Source organism: Anastrepha ludens, chromosome 2 (genome assembly GCF_028408465.1).
Source record: "Anastrepha ludens isolate Willacy chromosome 2, idAnaLude1.1, whole genome shotgun sequence".
Taxonomy (NCBI): Eukaryota; Metazoa; Arthropoda; class Insecta; order Diptera; family Tephritidae; genus Anastrepha; species Anastrepha ludens.
In genome coordinates, this window is record NC_071498.1 from 126,047,269 (window position 1) to 126,068,109 (window position 20,841).

The window sequence follows — 20,841 nt, forward strand, 5'->3', positions numbered from 1 at the left end:
TTAGTGAATATTATTTATTTCTCACTTTGAAATTCAACACTTTTAACATAATTATTGTATTTCTAAATGTTCGAGTTTTGTGTACTTGAATTATTCATATTTATTATCTTACGTCTATATGTTTATACTTATCATACAACAGAGGAAATAGGAGCAATATATGTGTGTGTAATGATTATTGCAAATTTTAACATTTATTTACGCAGACACAAGAGCGAATTAGTATGAGCTCCTCACTATTTATGAATAGCAATCCGGTCAGCACATGTTTTTGCACCCCAATGCGTCACTTCCACTTCTCTGTAAACCAGTTATACATTTAGCTTACACGGAATGTGCATCCATAGGTTAGAAATTTAATATCTTTTAACCATAATTTGTAAGTAATTCTGTTCATTCGTTTGTTTTTACAGAGTTAAGATTGGCAGAGATAACGTATTTTTTAATATTTTCTAGACACTTATTAGTCCGCAAAATATTCCTTGCTTTTAGCTACATTAAATTAGCGGTTATATTTGTTCAAATTTGCTAACTGCTCCAAAAGATAGAAGGGAAATCTAAGAATCGTAAAGTGAGAGCATTGTTCGATATGAAGAAACGCTTCTACAATTAACGTTGACGATGTAAATAAAATACAAAATAATATCATAGGTATAAAATTGAGGAATAGACATAAGTGCATCTAATAACGTTAGAAAGTTGGGATTATATAATAGGAAATGTGATTAAATTATATGATTAATACGTATACATGTATGTATAAATGTAGATAATAAAGGATATACACACATTTTACAACTAGTGTGGAATATAAGATATTCAATTTGATTGAGAATACAAATCGGGAAAATACACGCCTAAACTTCACCTGTTCAACAGCGAGTTTCATATAGGCCACTGCGTCCTATGTAGCGCACCCATTTCACAACATCGTGGTCAGAGTAATTGAGCTTTGGTTCAAATACTTTCAAATAGCGTACTTTAAAGCCGGATGGCGCGAATGGTACTTCGAAATTCATTGAAATAGGTGGGCGTGTCCATTTTTTCTTCGTGTCCGTCTCCAATAACTCGATTTCTGCCGAAAGTTGTGTTTCTTTCATGCCGGCCATCCGTTTAATCTTCCAGACAATTGCATTGTCCGAAGCTTTATATTTTGCCTTGCCTTTCAGGCAAATCAATTGGACACCCGAAGTATTCAATGGTGTTGGAATTTTTACTTCAATTTTCTGACCCAATAGTGAAGGTTTAAAATTGGACTTCAGTACGATTTTCACCTCCATTTTAGTTCGCCCTACTTCTCGTACAAGCGGTATAACTCGGAATGGCAGTGAAATGTCTTTGGTAGTACGATAGCGCATGAGCTCGAATTCACCATCGGGTGGAATAAAACTAATAGAGTGTTCTGTCTCGAATTTGCTCAACTTGACACATTGATGAAACTGACAATCGTCGATTACTACAACAGGCTTGCCTGAACGAGAAGTCTCCGCCTCGGAATTGCCCCCAATACCACGACCTTTCGACTCCATCACTATTTTGTCGTTAATACCAAATTTACACTCGGGCATGCCTGGAAGCACATAATAACGATAAGATGGATGTACACAATTTCTTTTCACACTACATACCCGAAAGATACGACTTCATGACCACTTTTCCAGCAACATGGGCGGAAAGTACTTGCCCCTGTGGGCTCATCAGCAGATTCACGTACTCCAACACGTCGAGGAAAAGTTCATTGCGACGGTATTTTATACCTTCGCGCCGCCAGCCGATCTGACCGGTCACCTGAGAGGTGATTTGCATCTGCTCTTCCTTGGTGGCGGATTTAATGCCCTGTTGGGTGATGAACGTCTTCAGCGTGCCCGAGTCCGTGTTCTGCGGATAGCCGAAATCGAGAATCTCGTCCAGCAATTCATATATTAGAACGAAGTTATTCTTGATGTTCTCTTCGGAAATTTTACCAAAGTATGATTGCATTACTTCGATAATTTTTAATAAGAATTCGAATACCATCGCCGCGTTCACATTTTGCTTCGTAACCGCAGCCAGCCAAATATTGGCACGCTAAAAATATTTTGTTCATTTCAAATAATATTTGTAACTATATTTTAATACTATACCTTTATGTGGAAAAAGCTTGTTCGAGCAATATTCGTTACCGGGGAACGTACTTGCTGCCGTGCATGGATGACGTTGACACGAAAAGCATCCACTGCATTACGGCCAATATCATCGCGATATACCCTACTGATTAATACCTCCCCCTTGTGATTATACACAAATAATCCACCAATCATTTTAGCAAAAACAGTTTTTTACTTCCTTAATGAGGATAGATAACACTGAAACGCCCTATTTAAATTGATAATTTTATTAGTTTTTCACTTTACTACGATTATCGATCAACACCTTCTTTTTTCGGCCCTCCTGACAGCTGTCAGCGAATTCGCCTAATTTTACACAGTTGCATTGCAGAGCAGCTAATGATTTGAACTATTACTAATGCTGTTACTTACTTATTTGAAAGATTGCATTTCCTTTTACTGTTTGGCACTCTCAGATTAATATTCTAATAAAATCCTAAGACGAAAAGTACACATACTAGGGCTTTATTCACTCTTTCCCAACAAAACTTTCCCAGTGAAAACCTGAAAAGCGATTTTTACGAATTTGGCAACAATCTCTCTGAGAGAGCCAAATATAAAAAGTACAAACACGTAAAAATAGTAAACACTAGCACATTTTCATGTCGTGTAATTCAAAAAGGTTTAAAAAATGTAAAATTCTCTATTTAAACTTTTGTACTATACAGCATTTCATTTGTGTTTACTATAGGAATGTGTTTTCCTTCGGCAGGTGCCTCCTTCTGTAATTGGTTTACCGTGATAGTAACCGTAAAAATAGAAGGTTGCCAGGTTTTGTACATTCCGGCATTGCGTATGACACGTATGTGGTGCTTCGACTCAAATGCACATAATTTATTTTGCTGTCAGCCTAATTCGTTGCCGCAACGGACGGATTAGTACCAATTTAGTACCTACTAGTACCAATTTGCTCAAACTGTAGCGTACGAGAACGTTACGAATAGGCATGTACATATTTGAAATAAATGACATGAACACTGCCTACGAATCGCAGCCAACTTTAGGCAGTACATGACTGTGCGGCTTGAATAACAAAAATTTGTTGCCTTGTTAAGTTCGTTTGCGATTACAATTTTTGCGGTATATTAAAATAAAATGCCTGTCGAAGACTTGGAAGAAGAAGGTCTGGAGAAGAACCCAAAACTCGAATTAGCCCAGTACAAGTTTCTTTTGTCGCTACCCGAGCATAAACAAGATGCTGCCTTGAAAGCGAAACTACTGGACGCAGTCCGTGCTGACAACATGGCCCCTTGGTATGAGTACATATGTTCGGAATTGGACTGGCCGGTGGACAAGGAATTACTTGCTCGTATGCGTGAACAAAATCGTTTGGAATTAACAAAGTTGGATGAAGCAATCGAAGATGCAGAGCAAAATTTAGGTGAAATGGAAGTGCGTGAAGCAAATTTAAAGAAGTCTGAATATTTGTGTCGCATCGGTGACAAGGCCGCTGCCGAAACGGCTTTCCGGAAAACATATGAGAAAACGGTATCGCTTGGTCATCGTTTAGATATAATCTTCCATCTTATTCGTCTTGGTCTCTTCTATCTAGACCATGATTTAATCACAAGAAATATTGATAAGGCCAAATATCTAATAGAAGAAGGTGGAGACTGGGATCGGCGCAATCGTCTAAAAGTGTATCAGGGAATATATTCAGTGGCAGTGCGTGATCTCAAAGCAGCTGCCAATTTCTTTTTGGATACTGTGAGTACCTTCACCTCATATGAGTTGATGGATTATCCCACATTTGTACGCTACACTGTATATGTAGCAATGATTTCTTTGCCGCGTAATGAATTGCGAGACAAAGTTGTGAAGGGAGCAGAGATCCAGGAAGTACTTCATGGTTTGCCTGACGTAAAAAATTATCTATTTGCTTTATACAACTGCCAGTATGCCGAATTTTTCAAACACTTAGCAGAGGTGGAATTAGTGCTGCGCAGCGACTATTTAGCACATCCCCACTATCGTTTTTACGTACGTGAAATGCGGATTCTTGCTTACACACAACTGCTTGAATCCTATCGTTCGTTAACATTGCAATACATGGCAGAGGCATTTGGAGTAGATGTTGACTACATAGACCAAGAGTTGTCACGTTTCATCGCTGCTGGGCGGCTTCATGCCAAGGTAGATCGGGTCGGCGGGATTGTAGAAACTAATCGACCGGATAACAAAAATTGGCAGTACCAAGCTACCATTAAACAAGGCGATTTACTACTCAACCGTATTCAGAAGTTAAGTCGTGTCATTAATATTTAAATGAAACAAATATTTTTATTAAACCGATTTGTATAGATGAAATGCAAAATAAAACAAATCACTTCCCCAAATTGTATTTTATTAAAAAATATTCCTAAAGCTTAATGAATTGGTATAAATTGATTTTATATTTAGCAAAAAATGTAGATAAAAAATTCTTTGGATTTGGCTGTTGTACATTGGATTAAACAAGTACGAGTATTTTATATGCTTTTTTTTTAAGCTTCCGAGTTACGGAGGTCTTTGGTAAAATGGATTTTATATAAATTTGCGTTCATAAAAGAGTTTGGTAAAATAAACCAATCATTCCTTTTGATTTCAGGAATCGGTGACTTCGTTTTTACACTTCCAGGCTGCCCCATTAAAACTGTTGCTACGGCTATATAACTCTTTTTCGCAATCACTTTGTCCCGCCGTTGTAGCTTGCCGCACACCACAGTCCAAGGGAGCCAATGTGTCGATATTTTCATCTATTGTTATTTGATTGTGTGTGACAGGCGCGGAGCGCGATGATGGAGAGTTCATACCTCTATTTTTTGTGAAATCAACAACTCCCTGAATAAGTTGCTGTTGTTCTGCATCGTCACTGTGAAAACTGTGCAAACTACCGCTACCGGCTGATCCCATTCCTGCGGCAGTGGCGGCAGCATTCAGTAAACTACTGCTATGAGCAGCTAGTGCCGAAAAATTACTTAAATTATTACCATTATTGCTTTGGCGTCTTATATTTGTGCTCAGATTTAATAGCGCGTTCATCATTACTTTATTTCGTTGATAATCCTTGCGCAGATGCTGACGTATTTCAGTGTGGCAATGCTCGTTGTTTGTCACAATGATTTCGCCAGTGTCTGTGGTGGTGACACGAGCTTTACAATTAAATTTCCTCGACAAATTACACTGCCAATATTTCTTGTCCTTACGCACATATTGAATACCAAATGTATGACCATCATGTACCAGCAGTGGCTTTCCGCGTTGGCTCAGCATAAACTCTAGCTTACCGTGAAACCAATGTTCACCAGGAGCAACTACAGCGTACATACATAGGTGGAAGAGCAGACAATTAGAGTATATTCTTGAATTGTTATTTGGGAATATGAATGTGAATGAGTTATTGCTAACTAGAGTGATTTTGATCCATGGACAAGACATTTGGCTAACTCCCCAAAATGTATTTGTTACGCATGTATGTACATATATATGTATGTATGAAGGTGTTATGTCCTCATGAGCTTAAACTTTACCAAATCTTATTATTATTAGTTTCACCTTGTTTACGAACTTACGTATAACTGCTAATGCATGCAACAGGAAGTGGATTGTAAATACGATTCACTCTATTCAAAATCGGGAACTTGTCAATAATTGAATACGTATATATGTGCATATATGCATACATACAAAGTATATACACAGATGTATGTACCCGTTTTGGAGATAAATTTGCTAACCTCGACCTTCTTTTTATAATATTTATGAAATATCTTACTAACGAAATGCTTCTGCCATTTCGACGATAAAATTAAGTTGTTATGCTACTTAGCCTGGAATGAAAAACTTTACAAAGGAAATAATAGTGGCATGTTTTTTATATAAAAGCTGTTATTTTTTTAATAAATTTATATTGAAAATTTGCCGTGTTGCTGTAGCAGCATAAACATTCCCTATGCATATACGGGGAATGCTGCTGAAGTGACAGTCCTTGGCCGGATACGGTCACGAAGAACCGACTGTCGTGGGTAAGTAACTGAAAGTAAATTTTAAATTTATGATCAGTTGCTGATTTGTTGTGATAAGTAACTGATCATGAATTTAATATTTCAAATGACCTGAAATTAACTATTCTAATTAAATGATTTTTTTTTTCAACTTCATTTATTTTTAGTCTGAAAAAAATTTTTTTATTCGCACTTTTTTACTGTTGTTAGCTTTGAAAGATATTAATTAAATTTTAAGTTTAAGCTTGTTGTGATTATTTTGAAACTAAAAATGACCAACCGAAATATTAGATGAAACAAGATGGATACATACATACTTGTATACCGTTTGCAGTAGGCCAATCGAATATTCCGACTTGAGAGTTAAATAAAATTGAGAAATATCGTGTAAAGTGACAGCTCCAAGCCTATGTATTTCTTAAAAAGAGTTTTCCTGGTCAATATTTTATTCCATATCTGCACACAAGTACATGAATTTATATGATGGTGCTTGGAGAAAAAATTTGTTTCAAGATATTGGTCATATTATAGTAATATATAATAATAAAACTTACTTAAACAACACTTAAGCACACTAAAAAATTAAAATAAAAATATTGGTGGAGTCAAAACTTTTCTTTATTTAAAACAAGACTTTTAAAGACAAAATAAGACATTCTTTAAAAGCCAGACTGGCCTTTTCGACTTTAGACGTGACTTTAACATATTTCTATTATAGCTAACTCCCTAAAACTTAATTTTCTATCAATTAATTGTTATAACCTTTTAAAAATGATCCTCGAACAGGACGAAAAAAGGCTCGACCCGGGTGCCCAACCAAAGGTTTAAAAAAAGGTGTCCAACGGTGTCCTTTACGTCAAATTACCCTCGAGTATAAGGTTTTCAAAAAAATGTAAAAAATGGGAGACTACTTTTTTGACACAGTATTTGACGCTTTCGATGCACCGTTCCTCAATACAATATCCAGGCCGTAATTGAGCTAAGGTTACGCGGGCCTCACAAGGCAGCTGAAGCTCTTCGCCTGCAATGGGTGGTAATTGGATTCCGATAACGCCGCTCGGAGGTCGGGAGTTTGGGAAGGTGGTGAGAACCTCCAAATGGATGTCGTTTAATGTCTGTCTATATACTAACCAATAATTGCAGTTGTATTTGGTTCTGGATCTCGTCGGTGTGGTCGAAGAGATATATTCTGACTCGCTTGGAGGTGGCGCAAGCGCTAGCAAATGTCTGCATCGTTGAAAGAAATTCCTTGCTTAGCATTTTGCTGTGCTCCTTGACTGGGAACATGGCGGCCTCGTTGTGAAGTTATTGCAGTGGAGATATCAGGAGGCATCCCGTGCCTGTCCTGATAGAAGTGTTTTGACAGGTCTGAATTTTTTTCCACTGCGAATCACTAGCACCAGGCAACCACACGGAAAAATAAAAATAAAAAATTTGTAAGAGAACTTAGAGCAAAGAAAAAAAATTATCTAGCGAATAATACCCGGGTATCGAACACTTCAACTCAACGAGCTAAGCTGCTCAAATGGTTGTGCGAAGTTTTCAAGCTTTGAACAATTGTAAATTTTATTTGTCACTAGTTGCTTTTTAGGTTAAAAAAGAATGTAGTACATAAATTTTATCAGTATAACATTAAAAAAAATTTTTTACAATAAAAGGAGCACTAGCTACCACGGCTTACGGCTCAATTCAAAAAATAAATGACATATAATAATCTACCAGATTATGAAAAAAATGCATTCCAACAATATTTCTGTTTTGTATTATCACGTTAAGTTCTCATGCTCTTTGAAGTAATACATGATTGTGATGAATTCATTGGATCTGATGAATCTTCAATACGAGCTTAACAACTTGTATTTCGATTGCTACTTGTGCTTTGCAGACAATTCAAAAAATTAAGGGTATTGAGCTAATTATTGATTTTAAATTTTCGTTCAACGCCCATATGAACTTCATTATTTCTAAATAGTATTTTGTGATCCATACATTTTAAAACTGTTAAAAACCTCTTTTAAACGTCATATTCAGAATATGCGGCCATTAACTGGCATCGTTTTCATAAATTCTAGATCGCCAGAATTAAGCGTATTCAAAGGAATACCTCAAAATATTTTTACGATCACCTAGCTTGTAAGATCTAAATTTAAAAGAGTTAAAGCTTGAAAGGTCAAAGATGAAAGCAAAGGTCAAAAGGAGGTCAATGTTCTCGTTGAATTTCATCTTTAGCATAGTTCAGGGAGTTTATGATTATATTAGTCGAGCTATTAGTGAATTTAATCAGAACTCAACTTCTTTCGAGTTAGATTTCTCCTGCCTAAATCAATTTTTAACAAATATCTTAATTTTGTAACTTAGCTCAAGTTTCCTGTTTTACTCATATATCCTGTAAATTATAGTCTGTAAGTATTTATTGTTCATGGATGAATAAAATAAAAAATAAATGCTTGGAAGTGTTGATCTAAGCAAGTTTCTTATGAGCTTAGCGATTCCAAACAAATTCGCTTAAGGTCGTTTCTGCGTTGTATCTTTCCCATACAAACTTTACAACACAGCGTCGCATGTAAAGCGGGTCATAACGGAGGTGGTGTCATATTACTTCTAAATGTCCCTTTTTTGTGTTGCCACGTGCTTTTGCGCGATTTTAGCTTTTTCATGCCATAGTAAACAGATTTCTAAGTGATTTCGTCTGTCAGCGAATTTGACAGAATCAGCTGATGAGCTGACCTCACTTGGGGTGTGTTTACAAAAAAACCGAGATTGTATTGGTGATATACGAAACAAATCAACCAATGACACTGATCGTGCAAAATTTGTCTACCGAATCCCCAAGTGGCGTGGCAGCCAAAGTTCTCCTCACATTTTTCTTTTTCACCATAGCTAAATAGCAAACCTGATAATCTATTATCGTTGTTTTCATGCCGGTAAACACAGCTACACATATCAATAAAATGTTAAATCCTAGTTGGCGAGTCGCGTGCCACGTGCCGTAATTTAAAATTGCGACTAATTTGAGGACGAAAGCGTTTTGACCAAAAATAAGTTTTGAAGCTTAAAAATCACATACATTTGTCACATTAGGACTCACAAAATAAAATTGTTTAAGAATTAAAAAAAAAAAAATCATTCTAAGACTAAATACCTACGTTGTGTTTATTTCTTTAATTGAAAAGTTGTAAAGTTGAAAGATTTCAGTATATTCTGCGTCACCAGAAAAAAACCTGTGCAAAATTGTATGATGTTGCAACAACAACTCGTTTTATAGCATTTCTGTGTTAAAACTAAATTATTTGTATTTAAAATTTGATGCTGGAAACTTTAACTTACCAATTCTCGCCCCTCGGTGTTTGCCCCCTTTTGCACACTTACCGAATGCAATTTGACAAAAAAAATTAATTCCCATCACAAATGCAACAGTATTCTATATGTACTTAAAAACTACTAAAGTTTTAATTTCTACATTGGCTTGTATATATTTATGTATGTCCGTAATCATAATATGTATAATATTAATAATAGACAAAAACTGGCGCTGTGCACATCGAATGTATGCACTGAGTCATTTTAGCGTTTTGTTGCATTCAAAATGAGCCGTTAAGGAACTTAGCAGTTACATATCTTCCATTTTGAAGTTATGCCCTTCGCCGGGTGATATCGTAATTGAATCGATAACGTGCGCCTGATGTTGCGTCTCGCTCGCGCCATCGGTTGAATGGCTGGGCACGGCAGTGTTTGCGTTAATTTCGGACGGTGAAAGTGTTCTGCCATGACCCAGCAGATGTTGTTGCTGTTGTTCTACGCCGCTCAAATGCGCAGAATGAACTTGATGCGATTGCGCCTCCGATAAACAGGCCGCATCGTCACTGAGGCTCGCCTGTGCTGGCGATTTGAGTGCGCTACTGCTTGAACCTGCTGCCGGTGTTGTTGTTATTGGTGAGCTAAGCGAATTACCGCCACCACTGCCGTGTTGTGACTGATTACTGTGATTCGATGGGCTTTGCAAATGAAGTGGCGGTGGTGGTGGTAGCGGTGGTGATTGCATTAGCGGAGTTATCTCCAAATGCGGTTGATGTTGTTGAGCCGATTGTTCATGCGGTTGTTGCTCATGCGAATGCGGGTGGTGTGGATGCAGCGACATATGCGACATGTGCGGCAATTGTGGATGGTGATGGTGATGCATAACATTAGATGCATTGACACTATGTAAGATATTTTGTATTACACTGTTCGAATGTAAGCCTTGCGATCCACTAGCAGCACTCGCTCCCGGACCGTTTCCTGAACTGCCAACCGAATGCTGCTGGTGGTGATGGTGATGTAAATTGCTGTGGCTGCTTCCGCTTTCAGTCGTTGAGTGATGGGGCATTAAAAGACTAGTCGATGACTGAGATGAATGCGGGTGCATTTGCGAGTTACCCATCAGACCTGCCGACATAGGAGGTGGCGGCGTTGCCCCACCCACTGAATGCAACTGCTGTTGCTGCTGCTGCAACTGTTGTTGCTGTTGTTGTTGTTGCTGATGATGATGCAACTGCAGTTGTTGCGAAGGAGAATTATGCATTGAGTTATGTTGTTGATACATCGATGCACCAAGAACACTGCCAGCCGTGCTATGATGCAGCCGTGCTCCAGCACTGGTATTCATACTATTTGCAACAGTACAGCCACCCGCCAGTAGAACGCCGGACATATTAATTGAGTTTAAATTAATTGATGGTGAAATGGAGCTTGGCACTGGCGCTGATTGCTGAGCACTAGAATCAATTGAAAATCCTCCACCAGTTCCACTACCACTGCTAAGATTACCTGCGCCTCCATTGCCAACACCGCCGCCACCCAGCCCACTACCACGCATATGTGGAGGGTGGTTATGCACACCTGTCGCGGATATCACGCGGCCTTGATGAGTTATGCAGCGCGCCCGGCACATGCTAATGCGATATGACTTGCAGAGCCAGTAAGTTTTCATGCCTTGCTGTGTGGCCACAGTGTTGTTGCGGTTGAATACGCAGTTACCATGCAACAGTGACGTCGAAGAGAGCATCACCACATTGCTGCTATCTACGAGCAAATACATGCGTATGTGTGTTATACGATTATATTATTGTGAACGTTTTTACGTTTGTGGACACCCAAGTTTGGATTGAAATCAGATCGGATAAACGGCACATCGGCAAGGTTAAAAGCCAAAGATAAAGTAAACACGTAATATGTTAATATCGTTGGGATATTTTATCATATTACATAAGATAGATATGTACATATATACACAATACATAAAAGAGTAATCGTGAAAATGTGTCTTATTAACGTATGGTCACTGTAAATTTGCACAAATTCGATTTAAAAAATGCAGTTCTGGCGCACCGCAGTAGATCAGGCTATATACAAAAATTTGTTGTTTGTCGGTTCTCGTTTTTTACTAGGCATACGCGCAAAAGTATTACCTATATCGAAATTTCAATGTGTACAGATTTTATGAAAGATATAAATCTGTTGGAAAATCCTATGCAGTGCATAATTAAAAAAACTATATATACCAAAAAGATCAGGGCATTCTATATACTTAACAACAATTTTCCTGCAGAGAGAAAATGTTAAAATTGCTAAAAGCCGGTTAAAGGGCCAAAAATAATGTTTCGACCGCACCGACAAGACCGCTCAGCTAAATTACATATTTGTTGCTAACGCGCCAGCTTTGGGTGCATAGTGCCGTGCTCCCAGCGATATGCGACCAGAAAATTTAACACATCGGAGTCGTACGATCAAAAAATACAAAACGAAAAAAACAGATATTTGATACAGAAGGAAAAAATCCGATCTCGAAGAGATTTGATCAACAAGTTTTAGACGTCGATGGAATGAATGGAAATTTAGCATTTTATTCAAGCGATTCAAGCTTATTGAAGATTTTTGGAGTTATTTGAAAAATATTATAATATATTAGTTTGGGAAAAAAGAAATCCTTTATTTTCTCGGTATTTTAATTAAATTTAATTTATTCAAATTATTACTTGGTTTATTTCTCGGTAATTTAGAAGTTATGCTCGTTGCCAAGGTGAGATTTCAGACTAAACAAATTTTGTTTTTGTTTTTTGTTTGTTCCATTCAGTTGTGAGTTACAAGGTATTAACAAGAGAAGTCCACACAGTGCATTTCGGTACATTTTATAGTTTTACTTTAATAAAAGCAAAAATGCAAGCCAGGCCGCTTAAATTGTGAATGGTGTTTATGGTGCCGATACTGTAACAGCAAATTACGTGCAATTTTCGGTTCGGCGATTTCGTTAAGGCATTTTTGATGTTAAAAAAAATGTAGATAATGTCGAAAATGTCGATAAAATCACAGAAATAACCGAAGTTGGAGTCATAGCATCGCTATAGATCCACATTAAAACAGTTTTAAACCATTTGCGCAAAAAATTTACGCAAAACTAATGAATCTCTTTTACCCCAAAATAATATTATTAAAATTTCAGTCAATGCTGCGAATACATAGAGGGTGTTTTTTTAGCTGCGTGAGAACTAACGATATCGATAACTATGGTTTGACAGCTGATATCATATGTAAAAAATATTATTTATTTAATGTATGGAAAATAACAGTAAAAGGAGCACTAGTTACGGCTCAATTAAAAAAAAAAAAAATGCCATGAAATTATCTACCAGATTGTAATAAAAAAAAATTCCAACAATATTTCTGTTTTGTATTATCATTTTAAGTTCTAAAGCTCTTGAAAAACACCCGATATAAATCAACTTATTAATCGCATTAAATATAACCCGAAAAAAACGGATAATAATTTTATACAACGAATCGATCGTACATTGGCTATGAATTTTTCGAAATAGAGTTTAGACAGCCTATTATGAATTTTTACGAGAGAGCGCATTTTCGGTGACCACACGTTAATATTCTAATAAGTATTTTTGTGCTATTAAAAGTTTTAAAGTGGATTATTTACAGATAGTAGAAATTACAAAGCCGAAAAATCAAATTTGTAAAACTTTTTATAAGTACAAAATTAAAGCTAAAAAGAATCAGTGCAAATTTAGCTGAAAGGAGTCGTCTAGTGTGATGGATTACCAAAAACATCTTCTTCTTTTTTGCATAAATCGTTGCTTAAAACTATGCACAATGCAGATTTTTCGCAATCGTCACCACGCAGGCGACAGATCTAAATCGTGGCAGCCACTGAGTTCACATTCATATTTCAATGTGTCCTTCTCAAAATTGCATTTTTTAAGTTGCAAGAAAACAAAAAACGTGATAGCTCGATTACAAGTGGTGCAAAATTACAAAAATTTGGTGGAAATGATGAACGGAAGTATTACGCAAGTAAAATTTTAAAAAATAGGCGGCGCCAATCCCATTTTTGGCTCATCTCATTCAAATCCGACATAAATACTGTTGAAATCGGATAAAAACCACGCCCACTCTTCATATGCTAATACTAAATTTCCGTCCGTCCGTTTCATGTTACGAGCTGTAACTCTCATTGCCTGTTTGTATGCTTGTTAAAAAAATTAACGCCTGCCCAATTAAAATTTTAAAAACTGTGCGCGGACACATAAAATTAGTCTTCCTTACTTGTTGTGAAAAGCCTGAAAAGTTTACTTTTGCCAACCGAGAGATGACCGCTGTTAGAAAAAAACTTTGTCCCAAACGGTCCCATTGAATAATAACCACGCACAAAATACTTTACTACGACGGTCGCCAAGTATTTTGACTAAATTCGAGCTCGACTGTGAATTTTTAGATTTCGTTTCAGTCATCGACTGACAGGGTTTTCTTTGTTTTTGCTTGAAGTCAATTTAACTGTATGCAAAACTGCGATGATGTACAAGGTGGCGCAAATTTATCATCAACATTTTTTTAACAACTTTTTTAAATAAAAAAATATTTTGAATGATGGAATTCTTTATTTTGACCTTTGCGCACTCCATTACTTGTTTGATTGTATACTGCAGCTGTATGGTTCACAAGTGTCAAGTATGAGTGACGTATGACGCCATTTGAAAAATTATAAATCTTCCGATAGGGTGATTAATTTTGCGCTACTTTTTATAAATGCACAAGGACATTAGAATAATTAAGAAATATATTAAAAAACTAAATAATACAGTTTGTTACAAAAAAATTAGCAAAGAATTGTAAAACAAAGCAATCACATAAGACGACCCCTTATGCGTGTATGTACAGTGTTCTAAGATGAATGTTAGGTATACATTTATTTTATATATTGTATAATATATAAATAATTGTGTGCAAAGTAATCGATAACTCAGAAATTTCATTGTATACGAAGTTTCTACCTCAAATAAAAGCGTTTTAATTCTAACTTCCGCTAATTCAGCATAAAATTCATATTTACAATTTAAAGGTAACTACTAAATTTATAGTCATACATATAAAAAATCTAAATTAGATAAAATTAAAACAAATTGCTATGTCACAATTTATTCAATATCTTACGATTAACACTTTTTCTATCAAACAATTGTTTATTTTCATCATTCTTTCTTTATTGTTCACCTCCACGAAATACTAATGATGGTTTACCGAGTTTATATTTTGAATAACATAAAACTCAAAACAGCAAATAGTACTGATAAAACTGGAATCTATGTATTCTGTATTATATACAACTGCAGACCAAATAATAAGAATATAATCAGAGAAAAGCTAAAACTGTAAATATAAATCATCCATTTTCGTACGATTTTGTTTCATATTTATGACGTATGGAATCGTAATTTCCTGTATATATAAGTAAATTGTTACCACTCCACAAAAAGGAAAGCACTTCCATAATAATTTTACATATACATGTACAATAATTTCATGGGTCTTTATAATATTGATTGTAAAGAATAACGGGACAGAGAGAAAAAAAATAAAAAATAAATTTCGTTGAGTTTCAGCTGATTTGTCACGTATTCGAAAGAGAGAGAAAGTAAGTGCTTTCAGACTTAGAAGGTTAACTGCGTTACTCAATACCGAACTATAATGTTACCAAACTCACTCTGAAGGCCTCTATTATATTTGAGCAAAAATATAAGAGCATTAAGTAAAAGAGGAAGTGTACATAAAAGTAGATATATAAACGTGTTTTACGGTATCTAGAACATATTAATTTTTTTTCATCAAATTTAAATAAATAATCTATATTTTAATTTCATTAAACTTAAACTTTATGGAACCAGCGCTGAAATATACAGCTGTCCACAAAAAAATAGGAGTGCCGATATGAAAAATATAAGTGAGTTCTCAATTTTTTTTATCGCTAACGCAAGTGACGCCGATTCATAACGGGTCACTAGTATTGAAATGTGAATCGAAATTTATTATTGCTTTCCCTATTTTAAAACTGTAATACATTTTGTTGTAGAAGGTTGTTATTGCGCTACACAAAATAATAGGAGTGCGAACTTTGTTTCTTAAAATATCGATAAACCAGCAAACATATTTACAAAAATCGAAAAGTAAGAAGGTTACTAGTAATTTCGAAGAATTATTGTTAATATTTGGGTTGATTTATTTTGTCTTAGTGGGTAGAGGAAAGCATTGTACGGAACAGAAGCGAGCTTTAATCAAAAGTCTCAATAACAGCGGAAAAACGTACAAGAAAACTCAAAATATACTTGGATGTTCTGCACAAATGATAGTAAACGCCTTGTATTATAAAACAAAAGCTGAAAAACGCGGGCGAAAACAAAAACTTTCCTCTAAGGACGATCGCAACATCATACGCATCTGGAAAGGTAACCCATTTGTTTCCGCAAGGAAAATACGCGACGATCTTGATTTACCAGTTAGTGCTGAAACTGTACGCAGACATTTGGTCAATCATAATTTATACGCAAGAAGTCCCCGGAAAGTGCCCCTTCTAAAAAAGAAGCACGTGCAAGCCCGTATAGAGTTTGCACAGGAGCATAAATCTTGGCCGGCTAGTAAATGGCGAAATATTTTGTGGTCAGATGAAAGTAAAATCGAGTTGTTTGGCAGTTCAGTCTCCAGAAAGTATGTTCGACGCCCACCCAATATGGAATATAATCCTCGATTCACAACAAAAACAGTGATGCATGCTGGCGCTAAGGTCATGGTATGGGGTAGCTTTTCGTATGGCGCCGTAGGTCCAATATATTTAATCGAAGGCATTATGGATCAAAAGGTTTATGTGAGGGTATTAGAAGAAGTTATGCTACCATATGCCACATGGAATATGCCACTAAAATGGATATTTCAAAAGGATAATGATCCTAAGCACACGAGTAAGTCAGCGAAAGAATGGTTCAGAATCAATGGGATTGAGCTTATGCGCTGGCCTGCTCAGTCTCCCGACCTCAACCCAATAGAAAATCTATGGACCGATATTGAAAAATGTGTTGATCAACAAAAACCCACCAATTCGAAAGATTTATGGAAGGTGTTAAAAGAGGCATGGGAAGGAATCCCAATTAAGCGTTGCCAGGATCTCATCGACTCAATGCCACGAAGGTGCGAAGCAGTGTTAAGAAATCGAGGATATACCACGAAGTATTAATGTCTTTAAATAGTTTTGAAGAGCTTTAAGACCATTTAGTGTTAAAAGTTTAGAGAAACTAAGTATTATACAAATCACTCCTATTTTTATGTGGAAGCAATTTTTTATATATCTTTACCTGAATTAAATTTTAAGTTTATGTATACGTTTAATTGAAATGTTTTAACTACGAATAGATGTATATAGCTCATGTGATTAATGTTACGCTAAAAGTTTTGAAACAAAACCATTTTATTCTAAAAAATTGAACTTTGAACATTTTTCATGTCGGCACTCCTATTATTTTGTGGACAGCTGTATGGCCTTTCAAACTCTGCCTTTTGAAAATTCATTTCACAAAACGGGAATCCCGCTTCGATTTCCTAACAGCACATACCACGTACATATTTCAGTACCGCAAAAATCCTTAGGGATTTTTTAAAGTTTTCGCTTTTGCGTAGACAAGCCTCCCATGGAACACTTTTGCCCCTCACCAAAGATATTTTAGTTCTCTCATAAGCTGACAGCTTAAAAGCTCTGACTTGGAGTTTTCAAAATTAATAAATTTGTTATATGTTCATTCATAAGGGAGTAAGTGAATCCACAGACAGTGAAATATTGTTTAGGCAAACTGACTTTGAGAAAACAAACTTCCCCAATGACGATAGGACGGTTATAGCGCAGAGGATGAGCTTCTACTATCGGTATTTGCTCACTTCAGAACATTATTAATCTAGTTCAGACACAAATTGAAATTGACGTTGAAACTGTGTTAATTTAGGTAATCAAGTCTTCATAAATGATGAAGAAACAAAAAATATCACTAGTGGCAACCAGCGAGTGGTCAACTCTTCTGACAATGTACTAGAAAATGAGATTGACAACTAGTTAAATTGTTATAAAGAGGCTTATTTAGTTAGTTGTATGTCCTTTCTTAATATCACCGCGACATCAAAGGCGCTGATCTTAATATACACCACCAAGATATTGAAATTAAAAAAAATCTCGCGAAGCTAAAATTTCTGACTTTTTTAAATGAATACAAGACACTCATAACAAAATTTGCTCTTTACATTTCTCGTGCTTTTCTATCGTAATGAAAATTCTGTTTATTTTGTCAAATATGTATGTGTATATCTGTTCTGGTTTTGGAAATAAAACTGATTAAATATTAAAGATCAGTCGAAAATTAATTTAACTTTTTTACACTTTTCTTATAAGCTGTCGCCTCCCATAAGAGGACACATTTTTCAGTTCTTTAGGTGTTCGTATAAGAGAGAGTACTCGTACACTGTATATACTTATGAAGCCGGAATTCTTAAACAGAATTTTCGCACTACATTAATTTTTTTTACATCTGCTATTTGGGTTAGTTTATTTGCTGTTGTATGACAGCGGTTTGTTTACGAAAAAACTGAGACGGTGTTGGTTATATGCGAAAAAATTCAACAAAGCCAACGCCCATATTATCTTATTGCCGTCTGAAAAATGACAGATTGGAAGAGTGTGTGAAAACGTGTGTAACAGAATTCTGCTGCCGAGTCCCCAATCACGTGGCAGCCGAAGTTACGCTCGCAATTTTGCTTCGGATGGTCCAGCATTCTAATCCATATTCGTTGCATCACATCATGCAAAGTGTGACAAATTAATGGACGAGCCGTTTAACTGGAAACCTTTCGCCGATATGGCTCACTCACCAGACTACTTACTAGCAATGATATAATTACGCACTTGCAGACCAATAATTATATTAACTTTTTACGAAAATGGCTTAAAATTCGATTTTTTCTGGCGGCAGATTGGAAAATTTCTATCTAGAGAAGGTCACCTATTTTAATAAAAAAAATTTCTAACATATGCCTGCTATAATTGTCATTACTAAACGCCCTCCTGCATTCTCTGAAAGAAGGGAGATTGGGTGAGGTATGGTGTTGAGAAGGCCGCATAATATTATAAATATCTACATATATCGCCAAAAAGGAGGAAATCGGGGAGAAAGTAGTAAAGTTAATAAAAAAAGCAGTGGCTTTCAGCTGATAAATTTAGTTTCCATGTGAAATGGAGAGTACATACATTTAATACAATAATATTTTCGACTTAAGCTGAGGAGTATGAAAAGAAAATAGGTTGGTAAAAGCGTATACGTTATAAATAAATTAATTAACATAAATCAGGTGCGCAGATAAAATAGTAAAATTATTAGAATATATATGTGAATAAATATAGTGTGCAATTTGTAACGGTTATGTAATTGTGCATGCAACAAAAGAAAAATAGGAAGCTATTAAATGTGACACAAAAACAAACACAAACGGAAAAACACACATAATGTATGCATGGCGATGTATGTGTGCATATATGAAAATTTTTCATCAGATGGCATGCATTAAAAAACGAATAAATAGTAAATGCAAAAATATTTACATACTTGGCGGAATGTCCACATGGTTTGCGAAATTCTTTGAATAGTCACTTGGAATATGCAAATCGTTCGGATACTCCTGCCCGCTACCACCAGACGTATTGCCACCACAATTGCCACCAATGCCACTTCCACCGACACCACTTGCTCCACTGCTTTTGTACAAATTGTATTCGAAACCGAAGGCGGCAGGATTGAATGTGCCTCTAAATGCCGCTGCCGCCGCCGCTGCTGATGTATTTGTTGCTAGATGCGGTATGGACGAAAGGAAATAGTCAGAGTCAGCATCCGCATCTGCACTATCACTATGATCGGTATTGTGCTCGACTGATGCTATTGAACGACGAAATTGTTTGCGCGAATATACTGACAATGCATCACTATTTATGTCTGCATGCCGTTTGAGATTCGCTCCTGCATGATATGGCTCATGATGCAGTGGCACATTGCTGTCTGGTGAACTTTTGAAATTATGTTGGTTTGCCGAAGTAGAAGAGTCGAAGCCCACTGGTGATGGCGATGACGGGGGCGAATGTGATTTCACCGAAATAGGATTTGATATTTTTACAGTTGAGAGTCCATCAGAGGTATTCGCATCATCTCCACTGGCAGAACGGTTAGGTTCAGTTTTCGCGGTCACTTTACAGTTATTTTCTGTATCTGCAGCAACGCTCGTTTCATCGGTATTATGTGTTTGACTAGCCGGTTTATCCGTTGGAGTCGCGCCCGCGTTTGAAGAGGTATTGGTGGCAAGACCTTTTATTTGTAGCAATTGGCCAATTTTCATAAATGATTGGAGTTCAGTGTGTTTAACATTCACCACGCCCTGATACATGAATTCCAGAAGTTCGCACATAATGTTGAATGATACATCTTTTAGGATAACTGCAAATACAATTAAGATAAAAAAACAGGATTATTTGAAGAGAATAGATATGTGTAAGTAACATCGCATTATTATTAAATGGTTAAAAATTGTAGGAAGCTTTTGCAACATAGGAAAGCCCACAAATGTTTGGTATCGGGAATAAAGCGAAATACAATTACATACAATATACATATGTATCTGTTATTTCCTTATCCAATATTTCTTGAGCAATCGTATCCTGATAAGCATGATCGCAATTCATTTATCATAGCATAAAAAAATATTTGGTGGTCACTCTCAGTTAAATCTCCGTATTTCCTTAAAAATTTTCTAAATTTTTCGAGAAAACCATTTTTACCTACTTTCTTCAATGTTTCAAAGTTTTTGAAATCCATTACTCCAATTATGCACATTGCGTTAATGCGCTTCCCATAAATATATTCTTTCGAATAATTAAAAATTAAGCTTTATATCCAAATATTTATATGAAACATTTTTATTTATCATTTATTATGTGTGAAGCTTTACCCCTAAACAAGGGTATCTTATCGTCTAGAGAAGAGTGGAACACTAACCCAATATGGCTAAATGATGACTCACAAAAATGGTACACAGATGGTTCAAAAACGCTCCAAGGAGCAGGAATAGTGGGGTCTAGAGTAAGGAGCTCTACGCCATATATCATATCCAAAAGAGGGTTCGAGAAAATAAAAATTAAAATACTTTCCGACAGCCAACCCGTTCCCAAAGCCTTGAATAGCTTCACATTCAAGTCAAAACTCCTAATAGAGTGTAATAATGCACTCAACAAACTGGCCACTCATAATTAGGTCTCACTTCGGGTACCAGGACATGAGGGACACGAAGGAATCGAAAAGGCAAACTTTGCCAAAAAA

At 36.1% G+C, this 20,841-nt stretch overlaps 3 protein-coding genes across 3 annotated transcripts in view; 1 reads left to right on the plus strand and 2 right to left on the minus strand.

Moving 5' to 3' along the window:
* On the minus strand, positions 1 to 2,449 carry LOC128855279 (AP-2 complex subunit mu). The gene is made up of 3 exons (XM_054090034.1): positions 2,124 to 2,449; positions 1,629 to 2,067; positions 1 to 1,570 (listed from the first exon to the last, which is right to left on the minus strand). Exons 1-3 carry the CDS (start codon positions 2,298 to 2,300, stop codon positions 873 to 875), a joined length of 1,314 nt encoding a protein of 437 aa, XP_053946009.1. The 5' UTR covers positions 2,301 to 2,449; the 3' UTR covers positions 1 to 872.
* A 683-nt stretch (positions 2,450 to 3,132) lies between these two features.
* On the plus strand, positions 3,133 to 4,483 carry LOC128855281 (26S proteasome non-ATPase regulatory subunit 6). Its single transcript, XM_054090036.1, has one exon. The coding sequence runs from the start codon at positions 3,243 to 3,245 to the stop codon at positions 4,410 to 4,412; it is 1,170 nt and encodes a 389-aa protein (XP_053946011.1). The 5' UTR covers positions 3,133 to 3,242; the 3' UTR covers positions 4,413 to 4,483.
* A 5,083-nt stretch (positions 4,484 to 9,566) lies between these two features.
* The window catches only part of LOC128855280 (broad-complex core protein isoforms 1/2/3/4/5), a 43,628-nt gene continuing 32,353 nt past the window's right edge, over positions 9,567 to 20,841 (minus strand). Inside the window, exons 2-3 of the mRNA XM_054090035.1 lie at positions 19,084 to 19,962; positions 9,567 to 11,191 (exon numbers count right to left, since the gene is read on the minus strand). Coding sequence (XP_053946010.1) covers positions 9,741 to 11,191; positions 19,084 to 19,962 — 2,330 coding nt within the window. The 3' untranslated portion in view covers positions 9,567 to 9,740. The remainder of the gene's footprint in view (positions 11,192 to 19,083; positions 19,963 to 20,841) is intronic.